Genomic DNA, 23,460 nt, shown 5'->3' with positions numbered 1-23,460 from the left:
CCAGCCTCGCACACCAAGTCTAGCCCAGGGGGACAATGTTCTTCCCTCCAAGCTGCCTGCCCTGGAGGAACGAATTTAGGGCGGGGGGGGGGGGGGGTGGGGGGTGCTGGGTGAGGCTCAGGGTGAGTCGCACACAGGGGTCCTCACGTGGGAGCCGGCTCCAACCCCAACACCCGCCATGGGTGAGAGAAACCTGGACTGGCAGCCCCGCCCCCCACCCCGGGGTGTCTGACCTGACTCCCAGCCCCGGTGCCAGCCCCACCCCCAGCTGTTTCTAGGCCTCTGGGTTCCTGTCCAGGATGCAGCACACTCAAGCGGTCATCTCACGGCCCAAGGGTACTGACCAGGGGCACAGAGTCTCGGAGCAGCTGGGGTTGAGCACGTTGCAGGGAGCGCAGGGGTCCCATGCTGCCTGGAAGCCAGGAGGTTTGTAGGCTTTCTGGACAGCCTGGGGGCAGCCCTCTCACGGAAAGAGGTGTGACACCTGCCCCACCTGGCTTCCTAGGGGAGGGTCCCAGCGACCTGAGGGCCGCCACTTCTGGCTGTACCCCCACCCTACTCCACCCCTAGAGAGGAACAGGGGAGCAGTGACCTTGCTGGAAACCCTCAGGAAACCCCAGGTCAGCGGAGAGGCGGATGTTGCCTCCACTGGCACCAGCCTGGTGGCCGCCCACTCACCGTACTGGACTTGAGCTCGTCCCCATTCTCCTCGTCGGACTCTAGAGCGACAGGCAAGGACTTCTGGGGCGGGGAGAAGGTCAAGTCCCAACGCAGCAGTCGGGGCTCGGCCCCACCCAGCCGCAGGCTCGCCAGTTTCTGCACCGCGGGCTCCGCGGAGGAGGCCGGCCTGAAGTTCTCCTTGTTCTGGGCCTTGGACCGCAGTCTCTGCACCCCGAAGCCCCGGTCCTCGGGGCGGTGGTCGTCCCCCAAGCCCCGGCAGGTGCCGCCCTTGCTGTAGCGTCTTTTCTGGGGGTGCGTCTCCATCCTCAGCAGGGGCTTCATCTCCATCCGGTAGTTGCTCAGCTTCTCCTCCTGCAGCTCCAGCAGCCTGGAGCCTCCAGGGCTGTGGTTGCTGGCCCGGTGGTGGGAAGTCCACGTGAACACGGGGGGTGACTCCGTCCGCCGCTCCCGCGGCCTGGGGTTCCCGGGCTGCTTGCGGCCCGAACCTCGGGTGCGGAAGTCATCCACGGGCAGGCCGCCGCGCAGGGTACCGCTGCGGACACCCCTGGAGCCCCCGGCCTGCTCCTCACCCCAGCTGCTGCGGGTGCAGTCCCCGGCCCGGCCCTCCAGGAGCATCTGGATGTCCCCGCCCCGCTCCTCGTCCACCGACACCTGCCGCGAGAAGTGGGTGACCTTGTTCCTGGCGGCGGGCGCGGGCGGTGGGGTGGCTGCGGGGCTGGCGGGGAAGCTCTGCAGGGGGCTGTCATCGGGGGTCATGTCGGAGGGGGTGGTGCCCTTGCGGTACAGCTCGGGGCTCTCCTGCTGCAGGGGTGTCCCGGTGGACAGCACCTCGATGTCGTCACAGGAGGTCTGACGCTTCGGCCTCTGGTACTCCAGCCCTGTGTGGGGACACAAGACCACACCAGATGGCGTTACCCAGCACGTTCCGCAGCGAGGCCGCGATCCGGGAGGCCGCGTCCCTGGGCCAGGGCGCCAGGCGGAACCTCAGGACAGCAGAGGCGCTTCCCATTCACCGAAAGGCTGCAGGGAAGGGGAGTGGGGACCGTGGCTCCCAAAGCCCTCTGTGGGACCCCCGTGGTTCCCACCCCACAGACACTTGGCGGGAGACTGGCTGGGCCCAGGTACCACAGGAGGGGCGGACAGCAGCTCCCAGGCTACAAGGGAGACCCAAGGCTGGGAAAGTACGTGAGGATGCTGGGGTGTGAACTCAGGTCCCACCAACCCTGACTCGCCTGTCCTGAGGGTGAGAGGAAGCCCCTCACCCTAGCTGACCACCGGTCTGGGGAGGCCGAGCTGTCACAGCAAGGCCAACACGCCTACCCTCCTGGGACTGTGTCTCAGGGTGCTGGGACAGTCTTGCTGAGAAACAGCCAGTGCCGGGGCCAGCGTGAGAGCCCAGGAGCCGGCTTCCCTCCCCACCTTTCCAGGCTGTTGGGGCTTGGAGTCCTAGGGCGGGGCTCCCCTTCACCTGCAGGGAGTCAAGGAACCCCCGGTCTCCAAAGAGCTGCGGAGGCAGGGGGCTCCCCGGAATGGGAGGTCACCGCAGGACCCAGGGGCCAGCAGAGTCCCTGTCGTCTGCCGGTGGCTCAGTCCTCATCAGCCCCCACCCTGAGACCTGGATAGGGAGGGGCAGCATTGTAGGACTAGCCCCGAGACTTCTCCAGAGCTCCGTGAGCCCCCAGCAGGAGGTGAGAACCAAGAACATTGACTGGGATCTCATTTCCTGCCAACGCAGGGACACAGGAGCCATGCCCGACTTTATTCCATTAGGAGAAACCCAAGAACGCGGTGCTTCTTACCCTCTGGGAAACAGTTACACGTTCATCTCAAGTAGGGTCCTAGGCTCAGCACAGAACAGTGGGACCCCTGCCCCCAGCATCCCCGTCCTGCCTGAGCCAAAATGGTGCAGAGCTCCGTGGGAATTTGGGGAGTCTTCCCTCTGAGGACGGAGGTCTCAGAGCTCTACCCAGGGCGGCCACCTCATGAGACCAGCTCGGACACCAAGAGCCACTGCCCATCTTAGAGTCTGTGACGCCCGGACATCCTCCTGGCCTGTACCCCGAGTCTGACCTTTGGGCAAGAGAAGGTCTGGGAGACACGGCTACCCTCGGTGTGGCCAGAAACCCTTGCTATGGCACCAGATAGGCCCTCCGTTTGTAAAGAGACGTTAGCAAGCAGATTCGGGGCACGCTGCGACACCACCAGGCTGGGCTGCTGCGTCCTCTTCCTTGCTGGTCTAAGAGGCAGTGCTGAGCAGAGCGAGGCCGTGGCCCTGGCATGGGGCTTGGGGCACAGCTGGGTGGCTCTGGGTGGGTGGCCAGCCCTCCCAAGTCTGAGTTCCTGTCACACAGGGGTGTGGGTGGGCCACTCTGAGGTCGCAATGACTGCTTCTCTGTGGTCACTCCCCAGAAGCAGGGCTGGGCTGGTTGGGTGTTCCCCTAGCAGAGCAGGGAATGGGCCAGAGAGGGTCCGTGTAGAACTGTGCTGACATCCATGTACCCACCTGATACCCAGCCCTACCACCTCTGTCTCCCCGTGAGGGTCCCATGTGGAGGGCAGCCCTGGCCCCGTCAGAGGCCCCCAATCATGCCCACGGATCACCCACATTGCATCTCCTCCTTGGCCAGGATGGGACTTCCGAAGGGCCGGCATTCCTGTGCCTTAGACACTATGGACCTAGCAGGCCGGGATCAAGGCTCCCCCCACCCCCAATGGCGCCCTGGCCTTTCCCACGAGGCCGTCCACCCACTGCTGCGGAGATCAGGCCTGGCTGGCCCAGCAGACCCCACCCTAGAGGGGCGCCGACTCCCAGCACCACCAGCAGGAGGGCACCCTCAGCTAAATGAGCTCCTGAGCTGGTAACGTTCCTAGAAGCCTCGTGGTGAAGATGCGGGGCGGGTCCTCTTGAAGCCCCTGCAGCTCCGTTCCTGTGCCTTCAAGCCGCCTGCGTCCTGTAGCCTCCGACGCTCAGTCCTCCTGCCTCTGGGGCGAGGGCAGATGTCACCAGGAGTGGCCTGGGCACTGGACACCGCGTGGCCAGGCTCCTTCGTGGTCCTGCCTTCACGTGGCCTTGGGCAGAACGCTGACCGTCAGAGTTCTCAGGCTGGGAGGCTGCCAGGGATCTCCCAGACAGGCAGCAAGAGGCTGGAGCCAGCCACTCTCTGCAGCTGAAGCGCTGGATAGTTTGCTTCTAGAAGCCAGCATGGCCCAGGCTTTAGAGCCGGGCCTGGTTTTAAATCTCGATTCCACCACGTCCTGCCTGAGTGCTCCGGCCTGTTCCCCTCTTGGAGGCTCCATTCTGTCATCTGTCGTTGGTGACCGCAGCTCCTGGCTGTGAGGACGACTGAGGAAGGACCTGGACAGCTTCCTCTGGCCCCACCCCTCCCCAGCAGCCAAGAAGGCTCCGGGGTGCCTGGTCTGGGAACACTGATCCTAAACGCATCCAAGGTGGAAACAAGAAACGCTTGGATCAAATCTCATGCCAGTCCCAGCGCTTGTAAAACACACGGTCTGAACGCTCCCTCCGGGGAAGATGCTGCTCAGAGAAGGCCCCAGGGCGTCACCCAAAGAGGTGGCAGATCGGACCAAGGTGCTCAGAGTGAGCCAGGCTCCAAGGTGCAGCAGCTGGAGGTGAGGCCAACTCAGCCAGACCCTCGAGGACTGGACTCCCACCCGTGAGGCAGCAGCGGCCCCTTCTCTCCATCACAGGGACCCCGCAGGGGCCCACATCTGTATCATGAAGACAAGAACTGTCTGAGGAGGCAGCTTCAGGACTTGAAAGGTCAGCCCAAGGCCCCTCCTGCAGGGACCTGAGCCCTCCAGGAAGCACCTCTGACTCCAGGACTGAGCCCTCCAGGAAGCATCTCTAACTCCAAAGTCTTAACTGGAATTCTCAGGGTGGGGGAGCCTGCACCCATTTCTTGGGACTGGAGCAGTAAAGCGCCACGAGGGGGTGGGGGTAGAAACACCCAAAAGGCATCCTCGTGTTTCTGGAAGTCGGAAGCCGTGATCCAGGTATCGGGAGTGCTGCTTCCTTCCGGGGTCTCCGCTCCAGCCACCCTCCAGCCGCTCCAGTGATCTCTGACATCACTCCATCCGCCCGTCTCCTCCTCTTCTATCTCTTCTAAGGACACTGCGTGGATCTAGGACTCACCCCAATCCAGGCTGATCTTGTCTCAAAGTCTGTTCCATAATGACACCTGCACAGACCCTCCTCCCAAATAAGTCACGTTGGGAGCTTCTGGTGGACGCATCTCTTGGGGGATTTGGCACAGGATGGAGGCTTCAACGTTCCCTTTCTGGTCCCCTTCCTTTCACACATGGAACTGAGGCTCTGAGAGGAAACAAAACAGGCCGCAGGCAGGGCTGGAGCTGAGGCGACCATGGGCCAGGGTTGGTACGTGGAATCCCATCCTGTCCTACGTGCATTCTGCGTGGAGTGGCCCAGCCAGGGTTCCGGCAGGTGCCCCCGACGGCACTGGCTTCCTCTCCGGCATCCCTGTTCCATTCGTCCTCCCTCGGCACTGCGCCCACTCCCCAATGCACGTGCACGCTACACGTGTGCCCCCAAGTGTGCGCCCCACCGCCTCCCAGCCTAGGCAGCTGGTCATGGGCAAGGCAAGGAGGGGCCCAGGGAGAAGGAAACTCAGGGCCTGAGGGCGAGACCATGGAGGACGCCACTGGCCACAGGGGCGCTTGGCCCGCGGTCCTCCCACTTGGAGACTTTGGGGTGCGCGTGTCTGGAGGGGCCAGGAGAGTGGAGGGGACAGAGTGGAATAGAAGCTGCCCAAGGCAGTGGGGGTGCGGGGGCTCATCCTCTTGACCTCCAGGCTGCAGCCACAGGCTCTGCAGGGCCTGGCCCTCGCCTGGTGAAGGAAAGGCCTTGGAGTGGTGGTGGACGGTCACCTCTAGAGATGACGTGGGCTCACGTTCCAGTCAGGTGAGCGCCCAGCCCAACAGCCCCCAGGCCGGGCTCCTCATCCTGTCCTGGAGGCCAGAGTAGCAGGCGTTGCAAGCAAGTTCAAGGCTGTGGTGTCAGGGTGCGGACCTCCAGCGTGCAGAGCCTAATCCGAATGCCGCTCACCGTGGGTCAGAGCTCGGGTTGAGGGGGCGTGATCCTAACCCCATTCTCTGGGGCCTTCTGGTGCAAAGGAAGCTTCCAGGCGAGGTAGGAGATGGGAGGCAGCTGGCCACGGCGTCTCTGCCACCCACCCCACGCCCTCCACGCCCCCGCCACTGTCATTGGGCCATATCACCCATGATACCCCCCTCAAAGGGAGGACGAGGTTCCTAAATCAGGCAGCAGCTTCCAGCTCTTTCCGAGGGGCACAGCGGGAGCTGCCATTTGTGACGCTGTCCAACCCAGCAGCCACTGGGTGTGTTTAATCGTTAAGTTAGTTCACAACAAAGGCAAGTCAAGAGCCAGCACCGCAGACACACCCAGCTAGTGGCTGCCACGCTGGACCCAGCAGACAGGATAGTTCCATCATCACAGAAGGTTCTAGAACAACACTGGGGGAGGGTGGGCAGCAGATAGCACAGGCCGGGCAGGTGAGCATTCACCATCAGGGACAGCCGGCAAGTGACACGCGGTGCCACAAGGACGCAGCTGTGAGAATGGGAGAGACCTGCCAAGACACATGTCCTGTGTCCCGGGGAGCTAGGCCAGGCCTCGGCACAAACAGGCACCTTCCGGGGGAGAGGCAGACACCGGGCAGGGGAGCAGCTGGGGCCGAGCCCATCTAAGCCTGTCCGCCCTGGAGGACGCATCTGCTGCCAGGACTGCCCAGCCATCCACACACCCCTCCCCACGATGCCAGTATCAGGCCGGGCGAGACTCACCGTTTTCCCGGTGCTGGAAGGAAGGGGAGAACTCTTTGGCAGTGATCCTGGCGATCCGCGCCTCCTCCTGGGCTTTCTGAGCCGCTGTGAGGGCTGCCTCGGCCTTTGCCCGAGAGTGGGAGGTCCTGGGGGAGTACAGGGAGGAGCGTGAGGGGGGCAAGAGGCACAGGTGACAGGGGTCTGGGTCGAGGTACTCCGCCAACCCCCCAACAACGGGCTGGGCTAAGACAAGATGCTGGCACCCCGTGTTTGCCCTCAGCCTTCTGAACCTTGTTTGTTCGTTCATTCATTCATTCATTCAATAAACATCACTGAGCACCAACCAACCAGGCCTAGTGCACAGGACATGTTTGAAAACACCTCTGGGCAGGGCGTGGTGGCTCACGCCTGTAATCCCAGCACTTTGGGAGGCCGAGGCAGGCGGATCATGAGGTCAGGAGTTCAAGACCAGCCTGAACAACATGGTGAAACTCCGTCTCTACTAAAAATTACAAAAATTAGCCGGGTGTTGTGGCACGTGCCTGTAATCCCAGCTACTCAGGAGGCTGAGGAAGGAGAATTGCTTGAACCCGGGAGGCAGAAGTTGCAGTGAGCTGAGATCACGCCATTGCACTCCAGCCTGGGCGACAGAGCAAGACTCCATCTCAAAAAAAAAAAAAAAAAAAGAAAATGTTTCTGTTCTTATTATCAACAAACATCAGCATGTGCACAGAAAGAGTCCAAGCCCGGACAACCCACTCCAGCGGTGCCGGGCCGCTGTGCTGTGTGTGTCTGTGCTTCCTGCCACTGCCCTGGTGTAGGTTGTGGGACCACCTCCCTGCCCAGTAATCCCAGCAACTCTGACTTGGGACCCCAGGGCTTGGGCAGGTGGGCAGTTCCCTCACCCAACCGAAAGATGATGCCGACACCCATGTGTGGCACGAAGGAGCCATTGTACCTGTGGGCGGCCGGGCACGTCACTCCTCTGGCCTCTCCCTGACTGTGTCTCTCCCTCTGCTGAGTCCTGCAGGGGACCTGCCCGCCCTTTGTAAAACAAGGGACTAGATAGACATCCCGAAGGCAGAACGTGGGGCTCTGTGCATCTCAGTGGCCTGGGGCTTGCATTTCTTCCTGCCTGGTGTGCCGGCTCCCAGGGGACCTGCTAGTGGCCATGGGCACCACTTCCCCAACATTGGGGAAACTGAGGCACAATGACCAATTCCCCCACGACCAATCCCCCCTCCGAGCAGACTCCCTGGGAGGTCTCCTGCTCACGGTTCCTGACTTAGCCCGTTCGGGCTGGAACAAAGCACCGCAGCTTGGGCGGCTCATCAACAGCAGACATTGCTTTCTCCCAGTTCCGGAGGCTGGAAGTCCGAGATGAAGGTGCCAGCAGATTTGGTGTCTGCAGAGGACCCACTTTCTGGGTCCTGGACAGCACCTTCCTGCTGGGTCCTCACATGGTAGAAGAGGCGAGGGTGCTCTCTGAGGCCTCTTTCATCAGGGCACTAATCCCCACTATGAGGCTCCGTCCTCAGCCCCATCACCTCCCAAAGGCCCCACATCCTAGCACCATCGCCCTGGGGGTGAGGATTAACACCTGCACCTGGGGGGCGCAAACACCTTCTACGCAGCCTGACCCCCCATCTCTGCCATACCTGTCACTCCAAGTCCATGGGCTAAGCCTGGAAACCACACACTATTCATGAAAGATGGCTTTCTTGTTTCAAGATTCCACTGTGCTAACTAGGAACAATGTTACTAGAAGAAAATAAACCTATGACATTTACATACAGAGAGTAATATAAACCACAGCCAAGAACACGTGTCCAGGAAATGAAACAAGCTGCTGGGAATGCCCCACCAGGGCTCCAAGAGCCAGAGAGTGCCCCAAACGCTGGCCCAGAGAGCACACCCCCTGTCTTATGGGGGCTCTGATCCCAGGCCTTTGGGTGGTCTGTGCATCCCCTGAAACTGTACTCAAAGTTTTCTGCAAGACCCCCCCACAAGCAAAGGGTCCACGGCTTTCATCAGATTCCAGGAGGATTTGCGATGCCCCAAAACTAAAGATGCGTGGTCTGAACACAGCTAGCCCTGGACAGAGAATCTGAGGCTCAGCTATGGTGCAGCACCCAGGACACTGCATCCCATCTCCTGCCCGAGAATCAGCCCAGAACCCAAAGGAAAGCAGGCTCCGAGCTCCCCCGAAGCCAAGGAAAGTAGGAAAACATCTCCTGCCCCGGGGACACCTTCTAGAACTATGACTGCATGCACCTGACCTTCCAGAACTATCATGACCGCATGCACCTGACTCCTGTGATGGGTGATATTTCCTCAACGTCTCTCCCACTCCCGTAAGCTCCCAGAGAGGATGGGGTCTTCTGTTCAGACCTCGACCACAATGCCCCCCACCACACGCAGCACAAGGGACCAAATGGGAAACTCCCTGGAGGGGCCCTCCCCAGAGGGGCCCCTATTTGGTTCCCACATCTTTGCTTAGTAAAAACACCACCAACATTAACTCATCAACATCATACGTGTATTTACATATATATGTTCACACATATATAAAAAGACGATGTGGTGCCAACACTAAAATAAAACCAATCCAGACAAGCGCATCTCACGAAGGAGGAGACTCCCAAACGCACTGCAGCGGTTCGTTATAAATGAGACACCAGGTCTCGGCCTGGCGCTCAGTTCTCCAAGGGGTAATGGCTCCTGACGCCTGTGGCTCCCACCTGTGGAGGGTCAGGCCGCGGTGGCACAGGCAGGGAGGGCATCTGAGCTCACCTGGGGCCCCCCACACCTGCACCGTGGCTCCATAGCGCCTCCACCTGGTCACGTCACAGATCCCGCCTTTCTTGCAACCTTCCCCGGAGGAAAAGGTCACGATCGTTCTTGCCCCGCCTGGCCCTGCCTGCGAGGCTCCCATGAGCCGCTCTGACTCAGAGGCAAGTGGCAAGAAAAGGCACGGTTCTTGGGCCACTGCTGACCATAGGCCGGCCGAACAGACGCCTGGGCTCCTCCAACCTGGGAGTGGAGTGGATGCTGGCAGGATTCGCTGCCCAGGCCACCGCTGCTGTGGACGGTACCGAGGACAGAGAAGTAGCCGACGGGAGACGAGGCCACAGATACACATGACGGAGGGGCAGGTGGGGCCTGCGGTGACTCCTGGTTCTACCCTCAGCACCTGCACTGGATTAAATCGTGTCCCCCCAAAATATTCGTTCATCCTGGACCTGGGAATATGACTTTATTTGGAAATAGGGTCTTTGTAGGATGGGATAAAACCCAGACAGCCTGACCCAGCCCCGGAGTGTCTGATTCCCCAGGTCTGGGTGGGGCCTGGAAATCTGCACTTTTATCTCCCAGGTGAGGTGGTGGCCCCCGCTGGTGCAGGGACCTTGCTTGGAGAAACACCAAAAGGGCAAACTCCAGAGTTCTCAGCCTGTACCTTCCCCGGCAGCCCCTCTCTCCTGCTGGATGGCCGCTCTGCTAGAAGCCAACTTCCCATCCCCGCCGTCCCCCCGCCACGTCCACTCACCCACATGCCAGGGGAACCAGCCCAGCCACATGCTCGCGGCATGCAGCCCTCCTCCTCCTCCTTCTCAACTCCTGAGCTGAGGGCTCCTGCCCTGCCAGCACCACTCCTACTGTGCTCAACTCTCCCTGCCTGCCGGAGGAGGGGCCACGAGATCCTGCAGCCTACATCCCCACAGTGGGGTCCCCGCCCCCCACACCCTGGCCCAGGTCAGAACGAACGTGGTATTCCCTACCGCTGACGGCTCCTTGTTGAGTGACAGCTCCTTGGCTCAGATCCACTGGAAGATGCAAGTCCCAGAACCTCCATCTCAAGTCCTCACAGCACACAGCCCCTGCGTTCCCAGCTGCCACCTGTGCTGATGACCCAGGGGCCAGAACAGGCCTGGGGCCACCCTGCCTTTATCCGACACTGTTGGGCCCTCCGCGTGCTGGCTGGTGCCCCAGGGGCCCCGGCAAGCACAGAAGCGTGCTGAGAAGATGGAGTGCAGTGGGGGCTACAGGGAGCCAAAGGCTGACCAGGACGTTCTCGAGGGAAGAGGCTTGTGCTGGGTGGACAGAGGCCACCAGGAGGTGCCCCCAGGCTGGGGAAAGCTGGAGGGGCAGGTGAGCAGGGCAGCCAGGTGAGCACTACTGTGAAGTCACGGAGTACTTCCTGGAAGAGATGGCATCTAAGCTGACGGGGAGCCAAGAGGTCAGGAGGTGGCTCCTGACCTGTGAAGTCACGGAGTGCTTCCTGGAAGAGAGGGCATCTAAGCTGAGCTGACACGGGAGCCAAGAGGTCAGAAGGTGGCTTCTGACCTGTGAAGTCACAGAGTGCTTCCTGGAAGAGAGGGCATCTAAGCTGAGCTGACACGGGAGCCAAGAGGTCAGGCAGCAGCTCCTGATGAGGCCTGGAGTCATTGCTCACCTCTCACTGGCCCTGACCCACTCCCCTCCAGCAGGAAAGCCTCCTCCCTAGGGTCAGGGGTCTTCCACACATCTCAGGTGATAGCTGGCCCTGGGTGACAGCCCCTAGGCTTTCCAGAGGCCCCGTTCCACACCCGTGACGACCCTAACACAGGCACGGCAGTGAGCATCACTCCTTATTGACAAACGAGGAGACGAAGACACAAAGACTCCACCTTGGCAGCCCGGGTGGTTCCGAGCCCCACAGGGGTCTCACAGCTGCAGGATGGTGGCTCTGGCCCTGCCCACGTCCCCATCTTCGGGTGTCCAGGGGGGTCAGCTCGATGCAGCATGGACCTTCCCTTCCAAGTTGCACTGAGCCGAGCCTCCGAGCCCATCCCAGGGCTGGGGGCAGGATTTCCCCTGACAATTGGGCTCCCTTTTCTCACCGAGCCAAGAGACCACTGGCTGGCCAGGGCCCGGAGGAGACTAGACACCCACCCCCAGGTCATTGGAGCACCTGAAATCTCCACGGGCCCTTTCCAATTCAGATGCAGCCAGGCGGATCCCAGGCGGGTCCCAGGCCCGAGAGCCACCCTCCATCGCCGTGATCCCAGATGCATCTGAGAGAGCCCGTGTCCCTGATGGACTCTGTCTCATCTTGACAGCACACGGGCGGTCACGGCGACATTTCTCCTGGGGCCAGGCATAAGGCCGACGCAGCCCGGTGCGCCAGGCCCCTCTTCTCTGGGCAGTAGGTACCAGCCCGATGAGTCTCGGTCTGTCTGGGCGGCGAGGGCAGGCGTCTCCTGCAGTGGTCACCCTCATGACATGACCACCACGTTTCTTCTCACGGTTCTGGAGGCTGGAGGTTCCACCCAGTGTCAGCAGTGCCGTGCTCCCTCCAGAGGCTCAGAGGGAGACTCCTTCCTGTCTCTCCCAGCTTCTGGGGGCTCTTGGCATGGCTTGTGGCCGCCTCACTCCCATCTCTACCTCTGTCACCGTGTGGCCTCTTCCCTTCTCAGAACACCCGGATAATCCAATATGGCCTCATCCTGAGATCCTTCACTCAATTCCATCTGTGAAGATCCACGCCATCCTCCCTCCCTACAGGTTCATCCAGCAGGTACCCCAAGCAGCCGTGCAACAGGGAGGCATGGATCTGGAGAGAAGGCTCCGGCAGGCCAGGAGGACCCAGCATGGGTGACTGGGGTGCAGACAGCCCCTGGTGGCCAGCCCCATGGAGACTGTGAGCCCAGGGGGAGGGGTGCTCTGCTGATTCTTGAAGGGTCCGAGGGGCCAGAGAGCTGGGAAGACCGTGGCCGTGGGAGACTCTGTGGAGGCCACTGCCTCATCCGAGAGATGACGACAGTCTGGAGTGGTTCAGGGTGAAGTGTAAGAGCCAGGGGGCTTCGCCGGCAGCGTTTCGGGAAACCCCCACCTCCTGTAGCCAGGGGCAGAGGGAGGGCAGGACCCAGGAGGGCGGACTCAGCAGGCAGCGTCCTATGCCGAGGCCAGAGCCAGACAGGAAAGAACAGGACTGGAGACTCAGGGTGGAGGAACCGGGGCAGACAGAGCTGAGGGCCTGACCTTCCCTCTGGGGCCTGCAGCAGTGACCTTTGCCCCCTTGGCAGACACCAAGCAGCCCTTCCTGCTGGAAGACCCCTGCAGAGACCTCCCCACTTGAGGCCTCCCAGGATCTCCCCGGTTCTGGGAGAAGCCGGGGGCCTTTTGCTCCTGGCACCGGCCTGGACCAACGTCAATGGCTGCCCCAGGAGCAGCCACCACAGGAGTAAAAGCTGAGGGCAGGGCAGCCAGGCAGGCAAGGCCACCCGCGTCTCCTGACGGGGAAGGTTCTGGAGCCCGTGGAGCATCCTGGGGTGAGGAGTAGGCTCCGACGCCCCAGCAGCCTTTGCTTCCTGATCCTCTTTGTGTCTCTTTCCCTGAGGGCAGGATGGTGGCTTCCCAGGTAGGAAATGAACGCTCTGCTGACGCCTGGCCTCGAATCACACTTCCTGCCTGTCCTCGAATCTCACTTCCTGCCTGGCCTCGAATCTCACTTCCTGCCTGGCCTCGAATCTCACTTCCTGCCTGTGTTCCTTGGGCTGCACAGAACTGGGCCAAAGGGGCACTGAGGGGCCCTGTGACCCCACTCGCCACCAACTGACACCCACCACGAGGGTGCTGGTTTCTGGCTGTGCCCCTCCAGACTCTTAAAGGGATGCATATCTGGGGTGTTTCCACATCCTATGCCCTCCTCTGATCAACACGAGTGCTCAGGAAGCTACACAAAACCTCAGAGGCCGTCTCAGCACAGGAGCTCCAGCCCCTGTGGGGTCCTCAATGCTCACGAAAGGCTGGTCTCATGGAATCGGCTGGCCATGCAGGACTCTGGCCCTTCCTGCTCCTGGAGCAACTCTTTTCAGGCAGCCTTTGTCTTTTCTGCCTGGCTCATTCCCCTCTCCATGAGGACACCTCTCCCTGAAGCCTCTGAATACCCCAAGTTGAGACGGATCCCTGCTGCAAGCTCCTGAAGCCCGGCCTGCCCCAGTGCAGACACTCTCTGTGGGTCCTCCTGGCTGTGAGCAGGGGCCTCGGGGAACCAGGCATCTTCAGGGCAGAGCCCATCACGGTAGTTCCCTTGGAGAGAAGCTGGCGGATGAGAGCCAGAGTTCAGGGAGAAGCAAATGCAGATCAATTCCCCTTTGTGCAAATGCCTGCCCTTCCCAGGCGGCTGGCTTGTACACTCACTCTTTTTTATGCATTATTAATGCCTGCAGCCTGAGACGAACGTGTCTCAATAATGATCAATACGCGGGAATGAGATGAAGCATGGGGCGTCATGGACGAGAACTCAGCATCTGCGTCCCAGAAAAGCCCTCATCCCCTCGGCCCCCACCGATGAGGGTGAGAGCAGACAAGTCAGCCTTTGGCTTTGGTAGGAATCATAACAACAACATTTACTGCTCCTCCTTGGCCGTGTACTGAGTGTCACGGGGCTGCAGGAGACGGCCCCGCAGCCCCTCTGCGGAGCCCTGGTGGGCAGCCTGGCTGTGCTCCGACCCTCCGCACGCATTTGCCATTTGACTCTCACCCAGCTCCATGATGAACGTAAGAACCCCATTTTGAAGATGAGAAAATTCAAGGCCAGACTTGAGCTACTCGCCTGGGACCCTGGGGAAGTGGCGTCAAGAGTCCAGACCACACTGGACAGGTCAGGGCACCACACCCATGTCTACGTCCTTTAAAAAGCCTGGCCTTGAGTTTTCTTGCACGGACTCCCCAGCCCTTGGGGCACCGGCCGGCCAGCCTTGGTGTGGTCAGTGCCCTGGCGTCTCCCAGGGAGGCATTTTATGTGATGGACAGAAGGACTGCAGGCACATGCCACAGTGCCTGGCTAATATTTGCATTTTTTTGTAGAGAGGGGATCTCACTATGTTACAGCCCAGCTGGTCTCAATGGACCCTCGCACTTCAGCCTCCCCAAATGCTGGGTTTATAAGCATGAGCCACTGCACCTGGCCCTTTTTCTATTTTTTTTTTTTTTTTTTTTTTTTGAGACAGAGTCTCATTCTGTCACCCAGGCTGGAATGCAGTGGTACGATCTCGGCTCACTGCAACCTCCACCTCCCGGGTTCAAGCGATTCTCCTGCCTCAGCCTCCCAAGTAGCTGGGATTACAGGTGCCTGCCACCATGCCTGGCTAATTGTTTTTTGTTTTTGTTTTTGTTTTTTTTTTTTTTTTTTAGCAGAGACGGGGTTTCACCATCTTGGCCAGGCTGGTCTCAAACTCCTGACCTCATGATCCACCTGCCTCGGCCTCCCGAAGTGCTGGGATTACAGGTGTGAGCCACTGCGCTCAGCCCAGCCTTACATTTTTAAAGGGGAGTGACATCGTTGAACAGAAACAGGCTCTGCCTGGGGTCCCTCTTGAGGCTTCTCAGGTGGTCTCAGAAGGTCCTCCGGACTCAGGCTTCCCCTCCTACCCCACGCCACCCCCACCTACTTGTCTCCCTGTCCACACCCATTGCAGGGGACACTGGCCACACAGGAGTGCAGAGGCCAGGCTGGAGATGGAGGGGCTGGTCACATTTACAGACTGACAGAGAACACGGAGTGGGTAGCACAGATGTGGCAGGATGTGACAGGACGGGAACTGGACTGGGAGAGCATGGGGGGAGGGTGGAATCGCCACACTGCCCGTTTCACAGACGAGAGGAACAAGGCCGTAGAAAGGAGGGGACACACCCAGTCTCACACTGGGGGTGAGTGGTGGGGCACGGTCTCAAACCTAGGGGCTCATAGTCCCCACGCGGCCAATCAGGCCACCAGGCGGCTGCAGCCAGAAGGCAGGGTGGACTTCCCTTATTTTAACCTGTGTGTTTCTCTCACTGCAGGAAGACCTTTCAGCTCTGCAATGGAGGATGCACACGTGATGGGCTGAACCGCGTCTCCCAAAACAGACAAGTGGTGTCTGCCCCCAGGTCCACAACTGGGACCTTGTTCAGGGACAGGGTCTTACACAGGTGACCGCATTAAGACGAGGTCATTCGGGTGGGCTCTTACCCAACAGGACGGGCATCCATATACAGAGGAGGCTACTTCTGCATTTCACATTATTTTTGCGTTTTACAATAAAATAGGCTACATTCAAGTAGAAAAAACTTCAAGGACAGTCAAGTGTGACTGTTTTGCTTCACCCGAGAAGGGCTCCCTCATACGTGGCGCTCCCAGACCATGGTCCATTCTTGGCTTAGCCCCGATCACCCATGCCAGGGCAGAAGAAAGGCCTGACAGAGAGATGCAGGGGCAGCAGGGTACCCCCCCAAAGAGGGCACTCGGACCACATCCCCAAAGTGCTCGTCCACTCTCAGAACCAAGACACACAGCAGCCGACCCGGAGGGTTTTCTACATGGCGAGGTAACGCTGGGGGCTGGGATGGTCAGGACACTGTCTTGTTCTTCTGAAAGGAGAGATCTGGACACAGACTCCCTGAGGGAGGATGCGAGGGAACCTCGGCTACCAGTGGAGGAATGCAGCCTGGATCAGGTCCCCGCTCCAGGCCCTCAGAAGGCACCGGCCCCCCACCACACCCCGATCTTGGACCTTGGGCCTCCAGACTGTGAAGGAATCACTCCTGCAGCTGAAGCCCCCCAGGTGGTGGCAGCCCAGGGACCCTCGCTAGGCCACACCACTTCCTTCCTGGGCGCAGCCCCTCCACGCGCCACAGGGACCCTCGCACGGCCACACCACTTCCCTCCCGGGCGCAAACCCCTCCACGCACCACAGGGACCCTCGCACGGCCACACCACTTCCCTCCCGGGCGCAAACCCCTCCACGCGCCGCCGCAGGGACCCTCGCACAGCCACACCGCTTCCTTCCCGGGCGCAGCCCCTCCACGCACCGCAGCCCTTCATCCCTGGCCATCGTCACCAGTCCTGAAGCCACACTTGGACCTTCAGTTCCAGCCAGTCTCAGCAGCGTGGTGGCTCAGGGATCCCTGGAGCAAAGCGGGTTCCAAGGCAAAGGAGAGCTGCAGCCTCCCTCCGTCAGAGGAAGCCAGCCTCCTCCCTTACTGAAGACAGGGAAACAGAGCATCCAGGGCAAGCGTCTCCTCCTCAGGTGTCATTGCCAAGGCAACCCTGCCTCTGCGAGGGAGGCAGCTGGGTGGGGAGACCACACCCCGGGCTGGGTGTGCGGCTGCCCTGTCCCCCACAGGTGCCCAGAGAAGACCCAGGCTTAGAGGCAGTGTCCACAGGCCCTCCAACAGGCTGGTCAGCTGGCTGGGGTTGGGGTGCACCCAAGGCTGGAGCAGAGGGCGGGGGCTGCGCTGAAAGCCGGCCCACACAGGCCTCCTCCTCCCAAGACCAGCTGGGGGCCTCTGAAGGGTCATGCGCAGGGAGGGACCAACTATGACATGTGTGCGGAGGGGGCCCCCGGCCAGTGCCTGGAGGACTGGGGTAAGAGAGGACACGGCCGGGCCTCCCAGATGGTGGCCACCAGGACTAAAGCTCTTGTTGGCCCTGGCCCAGGAGCAGGTCAACACCCAGGCCAGACCGACACGTATGCACACAGAGAGCCGGCATGACCCAGCCCGGACAGCAAGCACCAGCTTCCCAACTCCCTGGATGAATGCGTCCAGGGGGACAAGGCAAGGCTTGGCAGGGTTTTAAAAACCATTAAGGTCAAAGAAGAGCTTGAACAGCTCAAGGGGAGGAAACTTAGGTTAACAGTCTCTCCCGGCAATTATTTTAACGGGCTTTTCTGCTGGTGCCAGGATGGAAAAGGGAAGCTTCTGTAGAGCCCAAACTAGCCTCATTCCCTGGAAAGTGTGTTTCATCAGACCCGACCCAGGCTGGATTGTTAAAGATAGGAGGTCTGCGATCAGAGCAGCCTGGAAAGCCAGAGAACATTCCAGATCCAGGTGACCCCTCTCTTTATCTTTAGACCGAGTCTTCCCTTAGCCCCATTTTTCATTTAAAAAATTTTTAAAGAAAGAAAAAGAGAAACCCTAAGCAATAAAGGAAGCGGTGTCCGGGCGTCGGGCAGGTCCAGCTACTCGGACTCCTAAGGGTGGCCGGGACAGGCGGGAGGTTGAGGAGCTCTCAGCTGAGCCTGGCCAGCCGGGGGATGGGCACATGGGGGCCCCACTGCCCAGGTCTACACCTGGGGCTGCAGGATGGGGAGGATTTGAGGTCTGAGGTTCATGTAAGTGTCCCAGGCTACAGTAACGAATGACCACTAACTAGGTGGCCTTAACACTCACTCCTTTTCTCACGGTCCTGCAGTCCCGGAGTCCAAAATGAAGGAGTCACACCCCCATCGGAAGGCTTTAGGAAACCCTCCATCCGTCCTCTCTCCAGCTGCTGGCGGTTGCCGGCGTCCTCGGCGTTCCCAGGCTCGTGGCGGCCTCACTCCTGCCTCTCGGCCTCTGCCCTCACGAGGCCTCCTCCGGCACGTGTCTCTCCTCTTCTGCCTCACGAGGGCACTCGTCGTTGGACTGGGGCCCAGCCCGATCCAGGAGAATCTCGTCTGCAGATCCTTACCTAATTCTATTTGCGGAGACCCTTATTCCAAGGAGGTGGAAGTGAGGTGCCGGGCAGACGCAGCTTTTGGGGACACCATTCAGCCCACTAGAGAGAGTGTGAGTGAGTGTGTATACCCACACACACTCACACACACACACATATATATATTTTGTGTGTGTGTGAGATGGAGTCTGGCTCTGTTGTCCACGCTGGAGTGCAGTGGCACGTTCTCGGCTCACTGCAACCTCTTTCTCACAGGTTCAAGAAATTCTCCTTCCTCAGCCTCCCAAGTAGCGGGGACTACAGGTATGTGCCACCAAGCGTGGCTAATTTTTCTAGTTTTAGTAGAGGCAGGGTTTTGTGATGTTGGCCAGCCTGGTCTCAAAACCCTCAGGTGATCCAACCGCCTCAGCCTCCCAAAGTGCTAGGATTACAGATGTGAGCTACCGCGCCTGGCCGGTTTATAGTCTTATTTTTTAGAGACAGGGTCTCCCTTTGTCACCCAGACTGCAGTGCAGTGGCACAATCACTGCTCACCGCAGTCTTGAACTCCTGGGCTCAAGCAGTCCTTCCACTTCAGCCACCCAAGTACGTAGAAAGACACTACGCCTGGCTAATTTTGTTTATTTTTGTAGAGATGGGGTCTCATTATGTTGCCCAGGCTGATTCCGAACTCATGGCCTCAAGCATTCCTCCCACCTCAGCCTCCCAAACTCCTGGGATTACAGCGGGAGCCACCACACCCAGCCTTACATGCAGGGTCTTCAGTTCCTTCGTGACTTTTCAATCCCAGGCCAAATGTCACTCCTTGGTAAAACAGTCCTGACCTCAATCCCCATCCCCACAAGCTCAGGCCTCCGGCTTTACCTCATTTACACAATTCTGTGATTGTGGTTGGTCGAGGCAGGAGCGGGTCTGCCTGGTACACCCTCGTAGGTGGGTGTTCAGCTGAACGAATGAATGAGTGAATGGGCAAGCGAGCTCTTCTGTAAGGAGCCTTCCAGCCCGGCCAGTTCCTTTGGATCTCCACTTTCTGGACTCCCTGGACGGCGTCGTCAACTGGCGAGAAGGTATGATGGGGGCCACGCTGTCCATGTTCACCAGCTGCTTTATCTGGGGCAGGATGCATAATCTCTGGGCCTCAGTTTCCTCACCTGTGCAGGGGGTTTAGTAAGGAGGACCCTTGTAGAACCCCTGCAAAGATTCATGGGATAAAGTGCAGACAGCACACAGCCCAGCTGTTCTTGTGCTGGATAAGATACCTGATGGGTACCTGGTGGGCGAGTTTTTTTTAGCAGCTTTATTGAGATTATCATTTATTTTGTTCGTTTGTTTGTTTTCTGAGACAGAGTTTTGCTCTGTCACCCAGGCTGCAGTACAGTGGCATGATCACAGCTCATTGCAAACTCTGCCTCCCAGGTTCAGGCAATTCTCCTGCTTCAGCCTCCCACGTAGCTGGGATTACAGGCGCCCACCACACCCGGCTAATTTTTCTATATGTATGTGTGTGTGTGTGTGTATATATATATATATTTTGTGTGTGTGTGTGTGTGTGTGTGTGTGTGTGATGGAGTCTCGCTCTGTCGCCCAGGCTGGAGTGCAGTGGCACGATCTCAGCTCACTGCAAGCTCCGCCTCCCAGGTTCATGCCATTCTCCTGCCTCAGCCTCCCGAGTAGCTGGGACTACAGGCACCCGCCACCGCGCCCGGCTAATTTTTTGTATTTTTAGTAGAGACGGGGTTTCACCGTGGTTTCTATCTCCTGACCTCGTGATCCGCCCACTTCGGCCTCCCAAAGTGCTGGGATTACAGGCGTGAGCCACCGCGCCTGGCCTAATTTTTGTATTTTTAGTAGAGACGGGGTTTCGCCATGTTGGTCAGGCTGGACTTCAACTCCTGACCTCATGTGATCCGCCTGTCTCAGCCTCCCAAAGTGCTGAGATTACAGGTGTGAGCCACTGTGCCTGGCTGAGATAACTTTTTTTTTTTTTTTTTTTTTTTTGAGATGGAGTCTTGCTCTGTCACCCAAGCTGGAGTACAGTGGTGCCATCTCGGCTCACTGCGAGCTCTGCCTCCCAAGTGCAAGGGATTCTGCTGCCTCAGGCATCCGTGTAGCTGTGATTACAGGCACGCACCACCACGCCCAACTAATTTTTGTATTTTTAGGAGAGATGGGATTTCACCACGTTGGCCAGGATGATCTCGATCTCTTGACCTCGTGATCCACCCACATCTGCCTCCGGAAGTGCTGAGATTACAGGTGTGAACCACCGCGCCCCGGCTGAAATATCACTTATATACCATAAATGAAGATACCATAAATGATATATTTATATACCGTAAACGTGAAGAAGAGTCTGAAGTGACAGAGTGACTTAATGCATTCATGGATCCTCTCGTTCAAAAAGATGTTGTTAAACTGAGTGTCTGCTACAAGCTAAACACACTGTTGTGTGTTAGGACATAGAGGAAAAGGGAGACACAAACAAGGTCCTTGCTCTGATAGGGATTCTGGTCTCATTGAGAAGACGGCCGATACAAAGGTAAACACATAAAAAGAGCACATTTCCATGGCCACACGTTCTATGAAGACAGCAATTACACTCCTGTTGAGAGTATAATTCATTGGTTTTTAGCATTTACAGAGGCAGGTCACCACCACCGTGATCTAATTTGACAGCACTTTCATCCCCTGCGACAGAAACCCCATATCCATCAGCTGCCCTCCCCAACCCTCCTCCCAGCTCCTGCCAACAGCCGATCTGCTTTCTTTTTGCTGTTGGTGTTTCATGGAAAGCATTTCTTTCAGAAAGGAATTACAGAGCAAAGGGCCAGCAGGGCAGAGGTGCAGGCAGCCTGGAGGGTGGGGTGGGAAATAGGATGGGAGTGGGTGTGTGAAAGGTGAGGAAAGGTGGTCCCCTCCCCAGCCCCTCCTGGGTCAGAGGCAATGCTGGGGAACAGGGCCTGGGCAGCAGGCACCCCACACCTGCTTCCTGCTGCAGCTGAGGCCACCTTTAAACCCTCACTGTGGAGTCCCTTTTTGAGTTAACAGAAACTCTGCTATAAAATCAGACAAAACTCTAGAAAGCCACACTCCCGGAGCAAAACAGTAAAAGCCAGAGGGGGAGTGTGGAAAACACAGCCCCAGACACAGAAAGGCCCTCCCACAGCACGGCTGTGCCACTGCAGGCTGCCGGCCGCCTCCCGCTGCAGCAGCGTCTGTTGGGCTCATCTGTCCACTCGCCTGGTACATACAGACAGGGCACACCCACATGCTGGATATGTGCAGGCCCCAGGGCCTCAAAGCACAGGGCAGGTCCTGTCCAGGAGCAAGAGGAAGGCTGGAGGGGGAGGCTGGTCTGGATGGGGTCACTGGAGCAATGAGCAGCACCAACACTCTGGGTTGGGGCTCAGCATCAGCCCAAAGGAAGCAGGCGTGGCTGAGGCCTGGGAGGCGGGAGGAGTTGGCAAAGGGAAGAGAGCTCCAGGATGCAAAAGGCCCAGGGCAGGGGAGGGGTCAGCGAGTCGGGGAAACAGAAGGGGGTGAAAGCTTCTGCCAGCTGGGGGTGGAGGCATCTGCTCGGGGGCGGGGCATGGGGTGGTAGAAATCATCCTTCCACTGCCTAGCTATTCTCAGGGATTGTGGCTGGATATTTTATTTTTAAAAATATGCAAAAGTTGGCCAGGCACCGTGGCTCACACCTGTAATCCCAGCACTTCGGGAGGCCGAGGCTGGTGGATCACTTGAGGTCAGGAGTTCAAGACCAGCCTGGCCAACATGGTGAAACCCCCGTCTCTGCTAAAAATACAAAAATTAGCTGGGCATGGTGGCAGGTGCCTGTAGTCCCAGCTACTCAGGAGGCTGAGGCAGGAGAATGGCTTGAACCCAAGAGGCAGAGGTTGCAGCGAGGCAAGATCGCGCCATTGTACTGCAGCCTGGGTGACAGAGCAAGACTCCATCTCAAAATAAATAAATAAATAAAAATATACAAAAGTAAAACACAAGTTCTTTAGAAAAAATTTTACAATGTAGAGAATGAAAGTAAAACTCCTCCTTCAAACCCTTCCACGTGTTCAGCTTCCCACAGAAAATGACTCTTCATTCTGATTGGTTCTCTTTCGGTCCCTCTCCCATGGATTGATCGACATACACACCTTATTTTTGCCGCACCAACGGGGTTATACTCTACATATTTTTCTCTGTGACTTGTTTCTGCTTTTACTATGTCATGGGTGTCCCTGTTTAGGAGTTCACTAGGATACCTTTTGTTTTTCATGTCTGCACATGTGCGGCTCTGTGCTGAGGAGGCTCCGCAAAGCTGCCCATCATCCCCGCCCTCACGGTGAGAACACGGAGGCCCCTGGGACGGAACCCCTGCCAAGGGCGCGGCTGGGGTGTTTACCACCCTCAGCAGGGGTCTGGGAGCAGGGCCAGGCCAGAGAGAAGCCCGTTAGCCTGGGACCATCTTGTTTCTGGGAGTAGGGAGGGATGGAGAGGGACTCTTGACAGTTTCCATGACAAACCGCAGGGCTCCCGGCGCACTAGAAACGGAGTCTCTTCAGGAGTTGATCTCCCCCTCCTTCCCGCCGCCTCCCCTCACCTACAGGCCACAGCCTATGTTTAGACTCAGCGCCCCCCTCTTCTCCCTCACCCCACACCCCCGCCCCCACACACTGGGAATAGCAGGCGAACCCCACCCGGCGAGGAGCCTAGGCCCCGGCTGAGTGAGGGCACCACGTCTCCACCTGCCTGGGACTGAACGCAGCACATACCCCATCAGGCACCTGAGGCGAGGCTGGGTGCGGCCACCCCCCACAGACGAAGATGCATTTATCTAAAAACTGGTTTTGAAGCTGCTGCATGAACAATCTCCCAGTTTGCCTTTTTACTGCCCTGCTGAAAACTGATCTTCAAAATAACTCTGCTCTACTCAGTTAAGAAGGAAACAGGTGTGTCCCCTCTGTATGGAGTGGCTCAGGACCCGCCCAGCCTCCATGTGTCAGGGAGGAAGGGGATTCTCGAGCTCCAGGAACCTTGGGTCCAGGGAGGATGCGGCAACACCAAGGGGTGGGAGACCCCAGCACTGGGAGCTCAGGTGCAGGGCTGAGCCGGTGCAGGTGGCCTGGACCCCAGAGCTGGGAGCTCAGGTGCAGAACTGAGCCGGCGCAGGCGGCCTGGACCCCAAGGCTGGGTGCAAGGGTTGCGTGGGTGACTCCTGCTATTAGGGCCTGGTGGTCACCTCTCTCCCCAGCCAGTGCCCAACCATGGTGGATAGGAGCAAGCACAGTGGCCGCCGCCCAGGACACACCAGGTGGGGCTGGTGAGTGGCCCCTGCTGAGTCACCTGCCACATGAGCCTGGCGCTGTCATCCGGGGTGGGTGGAGTACTCAGCCCTGACCAACCAGGCCCCTGGGGCCCCTGATGGGGCAGAGGGCAGTGGTGGCATGTGGGCCTCCCTCCCCCGGCACAACCCAGTCACCACCTCGGGGTAACAAAGGGGC

The 23,460-nt window shown here is 58.9% G+C and overlaps 1 protein-coding gene across 1 annotated transcript in view; it reads right to left on the bottom strand.

Annotated features, from left to right (window-relative positions):
* Positions 1–23,460, bottom strand: part of JPH3 (junctophilin 3) — a 102,442-nt gene that overhangs the window by 8,553 nt on the left and 70,429 nt on the right. The window contains exons 3-4 of the mRNA XM_002826729.4: positions 6,523–6,647; positions 679–1,559 (exon numbers count right to left, since the gene is read on the bottom strand). Of these exons, the coding sequence (XP_002826775.2) occupies positions 679–1,559; positions 6,523–6,647 (1,006 nt within the window). The remainder of the gene's footprint in view (positions 1–678; positions 1,560–6,522; positions 6,648–23,460) is intronic.

This window comes from Pongo abelii, chromosome 18 (assembly GCF_028885655.2).
Source record: "Pongo abelii isolate AG06213 chromosome 18, NHGRI_mPonAbe1-v2.0_pri, whole genome shotgun sequence".
Taxonomy (NCBI): Eukaryota; Metazoa; Chordata; class Mammalia; order Primates; family Hominidae; genus Pongo; species Pongo abelii.
The sequence above is the reverse complement of the archived record's forward strand: the minus strand, read 5'-3'. Positions and strand labels throughout refer to the sequence as shown.